The sequence below is a fragment of the Ovis canadensis genome, chromosome 11 (assembly GCF_042477335.2).
Source record: "Ovis canadensis isolate MfBH-ARS-UI-01 breed Bighorn chromosome 11, ARS-UI_OviCan_v2, whole genome shotgun sequence".
NCBI classification, from domain to species: domain Eukaryota; kingdom Metazoa; phylum Chordata; class Mammalia; order Artiodactyla; family Bovidae; genus Ovis; species Ovis canadensis.
In genome coordinates, this window is record NC_091255.1 from 24193853 (window position 1) to 24199852 (window position 6000).

Here is a 6000-nt window from a genome sequence, read left to right on the forward strand (position 1 = left end):
GCACTCTTTTTACCCAGCTGACATTTATAGGCCTTATTTTAGACACCTGGGGTTTCGGTCTGCTACCCTGGGCTTCGGTGGAAAGCTTATTTTCAGACAGGTGAGATATCTGACTTGGGAGTATTTGCTACTAGGCTGGGCTCCTGGTTGGCTCGGTGGTTTTAATTCTTGGCACTCTTCCTGACCCTTCCCTAGCCAACAGGCATGACCAGCTTCCCAAGAGACACGGCTCCTAGGGTAGGAAGGAGCTTGTGAGGTCATCTCCTAGATGCTCTTACTTCCTGCCTGTGATACAGAACTACTTTGACTTTTATACGGGGCTTCTTAGTGCCAGAGAGAGAAACTGACTTCCTGTAAGTGACTCAGAGAGTCAGAACCAGTTCTGGGATCAGAACCCGGGTCTCTTACGTTGCCATGCTTCCATATTTGTACTTGAATCAGGGCATCTCTCCAACCTGTGACAGGCTCCACGGACCTGGGTAAGCAGGACAATAGCTGTCTTCCTTCAGGAGGGGTCTTGGTCTTTGTGCCTCAGTACAGTGGGCCTCATGCCTGAAAAAGGAGCCAACTATGGTGGCTCAGATGGTAAAAAAAATCCACCTGCAGTGCGGGAGACCTGGGTTTGATCCCTGGGTTGGGAAGATTCCCTGGAGAAGGGAACAGCTAACCACTATGGTATCCTTGCCTAGAGAATTCCATGGACAGAGAGGAGCCTGGCAGGCTACAGTCCATGGCGTCGCAAAGAGTTGCACATGACTGAGTGACTTTCACTCACTCACTCATGCTCATGAAGTACAAGAGAGTCTTGACCTTAAGAGGCTATTAAGGAAAGGAGATTCCATGCCTTCAAAAGGATTTTGCAAGTTCTTGGGACTGGGATTGAGGCTATAGTGATGGAGATGAATTCATTCTGTGTCTCAAGGGTAACAACCCTGTAGATAGTTGATTTGCAAGATCATTAAAGAAGGGTCTATGTCTTGGTCAATTACTCTTTTCTTCTGTAGCATTTAACATATCACTCTATCTGGCCCATTCTTCCCCACCTCATCCCACTCCCTCCGTGCACCATTCATAGTCCCATCCTTTCTCTGCTCCTTGGCAGCAGTCTGCTCTCAGACCTTCCCTCTCCTGCTCCATCTTGTATGCAGACACGAAGTCATTCTTCCTGATGCTCACCTCTGCATGTGAGATTTTCCTTCTCTCCTATTTCAGAACTCTCAGTGCCTCTCTATTATCTGCTGAAGTTCCAATCTGAAATTCAAGAGCCACTACAATCTGGCTCCAGACTGTATTTCTAAAACCTCAATCCCTCTGTTTTCCTAGAGCCCAGCCAGGTGGGATTCCTTCTTCTGGCCCACTCCCCTCATCTCCTTCCTCTCTCAGCTTTGAAGAATCCTTTCCTTTTCCATCACATTCAAATCTCTCATGAACTGTCTGGTTGAAGACTCATATCCAAGGAATAGTCTTAACTGGATCTCTGGGCTATAGGCATCTAGTTTCCTCTTGGATTCAATTTCATTCCTGGGATGTTATTCTAGGTTTGAGAACAAATGAAAACCTGGGGTTGTGGGAAAACGGGTAAAGACTGGTGCAAGAGATCAGGAGAGAGACCAGGCAAAGGTCAGTGCAGAGACAAAAGAAATGGGAATCTAGATGCTATTACGGGCGAGTGACTTAGAGACTGGGGCCAGAAGACTGGAACAGCTTGATCATTCTCGGTTCTCCCTAATCCTAAATTGAGTCCAAAAGATGTCTTAGAGGATGACTTTTACACTCCAAATTTTCATTTCTTGCTACCATTTTCTCCCTCCCCACCAAATGTTATCCCATGAAAAATAAGACCAACTAGCTTGAAATTATATGTATTTTTTTCTTTGAAAATTCCATAGTCATGTAATAACATTACTTTCCATCACAATACTACATAGCACACATCCACTTACAGGAGCACTCATTTCCTAAGATTCCAGAGGTGTTTCACTCTGATAATCAGTGGAAGGACCTCACCATCCTACAGGCAGTAGGTTGGGGAACAGCACCATCTTGCTATGAACTTAACCAAGCTCACAGGAAACTCATCACCAGATGTTGTATCTTATATTCATTAGGATTTATGGCAGATAAAGTTAAAACTACAATAACTTAAACATAATTAAATATTGTTTAAGAAACTGTGTTTAAATTATTAAAAAACAAATAAACTCTTTTTGGCCATTGTAATACAATAATACACCTGGGGAAGGTTGGAAATAAATAAATAAGATTTTCCAAGACTCTGTCTCTTGGTTCAGGGATGAAGGTTCAAGGCTTTGGTTTTCGGGACTTTTGGTCCAGGAGCTTTATGGAATTCTGGACCCACTTCTGCTTGGGGTCAGCACAGACCTCCTTGTCCGCTTTGGTCTTGAAGCTGTGGGGGAAAGAGGGCAGAGTTAAATGGAGTGTCTTGAGGATTTTTCCCCGGAGTTTGATCCACTGGCCCCTAAAGTTGATTAGCCCTTGCTCCCTGGTTGAGGAGTCTGAATGGGGACAGGAAGAAGGGGAAATAGGAGGAAGAAAGTTCTTTTCCAGAAAAGAGGTTACGCTGTTACTGCCACAGGGGAAGCCCTCCAGATCCTTGGCTAAAGGAACTCGGATGATCTGACCAAGCTCCTAGAAGAGGAGCCCGGAATGTGTATATTTTCCTTCTTGTGGGCTGTTTGTCTATGGAGTAAAGGGTCCTTTGGCTTAGGTGTTTCATTTATCTGACTCATTTGGACACATAGAAGTCAGATAGAACTTTTGGCTGTGGGTGCCAGGGCATGGTCCACTTACATCACAGCTTCCTGGGGACACTGGCTGTTGGTGATTCTTGTGTAGCTGTCCAGCTTCTTGAAGGGGATCTTCCCATTGGTCACACTAAAGCAGCAGGTGATTGGGATAGAAACTGAATCTGAAAAACATTTTGCAAAGAACCAGAGTGTTATGATGAATTGTAAGTACGCACGTGTCAGAGAAAATGAAGAAGATAGGAGATAAAGCTAGTGCTGGAATTCTAGCTAGGACCCACCACTCCCACAGAGCCTTAGTCCAGATCCCGCAGGTAAAATGGTACCTGTGAGTCAGTTTCTTCTACTGAACTGTGGGGTCTCATTGTTGACTGCAAATGGGGAAATCTTGAGTAACAAGATTAATCCTTGTAGTATGATTCAGAGAGTCTATTGATCCCAAACCTCTGAACCTGGGAAGATATGTTCTAAGAACTTGCTTCCCAGCTCTGTCCCCAGCGGCTTAGAGCCAATCTATGTCACATGCTGAGATAGATGCCTATGGGTCTTTATCCTTCACAGACACCATTCTGGAAGTTACGCTGGACCATAATCCAACAGTGGAAGCCTCCAGCAAGAATTTCCTCCTCTCTACTATTGCCTGAAATGTCTTTTCCATCCACAATGAGAAATGGTCCTTCCTTCCGTGCCCCATCCAAACACAAGACGAGGATTGTTGAGAGTGCATTTAGTGTCCTGAGGGTGGTATCGGGCAAGATAGTGGAGCCTGGCCCCAGGGGCCTGAGCTTCTAGCTCTGGTCCTGCCTCTGACCAGATGTGAGGTGCCAGCTCTTCCTAAGTCCTCTCTTGCTTTCACCTTCTCCATCTTTGCAATGGAGGCTACGCAGCAAGCATGGGGTGACTTATGCCCGGGGTTAGTAGCTGGGGTAGTGAAAACGTTAAGGCTTAAGAAGAGAGGAGCCTTACCTGGCTGAGCAAGCACCTGGGTGCCGAAGGTGGCTGCCACGAGCAGCAGGCACAGAATCCCAGTGGAGACCTTCATGTTGGAGGGTGAGCTCAGCGGCTTCAGCTTCAGCTTCAGAGCTGGCGGTTGCTGAGCTGCTCTCAGTCTCTGGAAATCTGGCTCCTCTGGCTGATCTGCCTGCCTTTTATAGGGAGCAGAGTGCATGGGTAGGGTCATGTTTAAGGAAGGACCGAAGAAGCCAGCGAATGTGCTGAGTAAACACCAGATCCTGGTGGTGATTTCCGAGCACCGAGAAAAGGAAGTTGTGCACTTTCCATCATCTGTTTGGGCTGTGGAGCAGAGGTGGAAGGATGTGCGGCCATGCCAGCAAAATGTACAAAGTGATGTCATCAGACTATTAAGAGCTCTGATTTCTTTGAAACGGAACATGATCTGTTGGAAAGGAAGAGTGGAAGCTGAGTGCCTAGTAGGGTGGAAAGAATCAATGGCCTGGGGCCTCCTCAGGGTCCAGGAGGTCGGGGAAAGGGCCCTAAATCTTTGCCTGGGCTCTTTGTCTGTCTCTGGTCTCTGCCACCCTAAACCAGCTACGCTCTTTTAGAATCTCACACAGATAGCTTGATAGAATCTTGGCAGAATGGTAAATCCAGGCATCTTCAAGTCTTCAGGCTCTGGAACATTCTGTTGTGAAGCCTAAGAACTGGACAACACATACTGATCTTATAGGGTTGCAGTTGTTTTAGTTGCTAAGTCCCGTCTGACTCTTAGCAGAGAATTTCCCAGGCAAGAATACTGGAGTGGGCTGACATTCCCTTCTCCAAGGGATCTTCCAGACCCAGAAATCGAGCCTGCATCTCCTGCATTGGAGATTCTTTACCACTGAGCCACCAGGGAAGCCTACAGTCTTGCCGAGTGGTGATTTCCAAATATTTTATCAGACACTAAAGTTTCTTTCCAAGTGAAATGACACAAAGAAGTCCAGTCTTTCATGCAGATTCAGATAGAACAGGTCTGTTTGAAAAATGCCTTTTACTTTTGGTGTCCAGTGTTTTGCCCACTTAAAAAATTAGGTTGTTTGTTGCCTTACAATTGACTTTGAAAAGCTCTTTTTACATTTTGCATTCAAATCCTTTACCAGCTATGTGCATTGCAAATATTTTCTCCACAGGCTGTAGCTTATTTTCTTAACAACAGTTTTCACAGAGCAAAAGTTTTAAATTTTAATAAAGTTCAATTTATCAACTTTTTCTTTCATAGATGGTATTCTAGCTAAAATCTCTTCATCAAATCCAAGTTTGCATATTGCCTTTTCAATGAGCATTTCTAGACTTTTCACGGATCATTCAATATTCCCCAATAATCTTGAATGTTAAATATTCCATAAGGGTCCATATATAAAGTCACCATAATTAAGTGAAGCCTTTCTCTACAGTTGGAAATTATACCATTTCCACTTTTTCACAATCATAAACAACAATTATGAGAAAACTGATGTAACATAATCATTATTGTTTCCAATTCTATAGCTAGAGGATTAATAAATCAAGTTATATGGCTATTATTAAGGCTCTTAATCAAATTACAGCATTATTACATTGTTGGAAGAGTTCCATCTTCATTAAAATGTGAGTTTATTGCTCTTAAAAATATTTGACAATTGCTAAGAAAAAGATATTTATCTTGTTAAAGGGTAAAACTAAGCAATGGAATCGTGGTTTCCTTTGCGGTGTTGACATCATGCTAGAGCCTTTTTAGAGGCAGACATGTTCTTTATCTTACTCAGAGGGGTGCTTAAGCAGTTGTCTATTTAAAATTCATGAAATTATACACTTAGAATGTCTGCACTTTATTGTACATAAGTTAAACTTCCACATAAAGTAAATAAAATGCACAGCGCTATTTTGCTTAATTCTAATGTATTTGTTGTTTTTAGCGAGAGTGTTCATGATTTTTTTCTTGTGATTAACTCATTCGTATTTCTATAACATATGGCCTTTTATTGTTCTTACTGATTCTGAAGAGACTTTAGAACATTCATCTCATGCATTTTCCTTTTATTATACTGTGTGAACTTGTAAGAGGAGAGAATTTGCAGAACATGGGATAAATCACTATCATCAGAATTTCTTCTGACCAGAAGGTAACTTGAGTTCTTCCAGACAGTTCACTTGCCAGATGTACCTTGTAGCCCTGATCTCTGTGGGAGTGTGGTGTCTAAGAGGTCATTTGCATACATTTTTTTGGTTCAGAAATAAAGTCACTGTCTCACAGAAT

General features: G+C 43.3%; 1 protein-coding gene across 1 annotated transcript; it reads right to left on the reverse strand.

The window, feature by feature from the left end:
* Window positions 1–1846: 1846 nt before the first annotated feature.
* LOC138414870 (C-C motif chemokine 8) lies at window positions 1847–3963 on the reverse strand. The gene is made up of 3 exons (XM_069542665.1): window positions 3732–3963; window positions 2812–2929; window positions 1847–2407 (listed from the first exon to the last, which is right to left on the reverse strand). Exons 1-3 carry the CDS (start codon window positions 3943–3945, stop codon window positions 2302–2304), a joined length of 438 nt encoding a protein of 145 aa, XP_069398766.1. The 5' UTR covers window positions 3946–3963; the 3' UTR covers window positions 1847–2301.
* Window positions 3964–6000: the final 2037 nt, after the last annotated feature.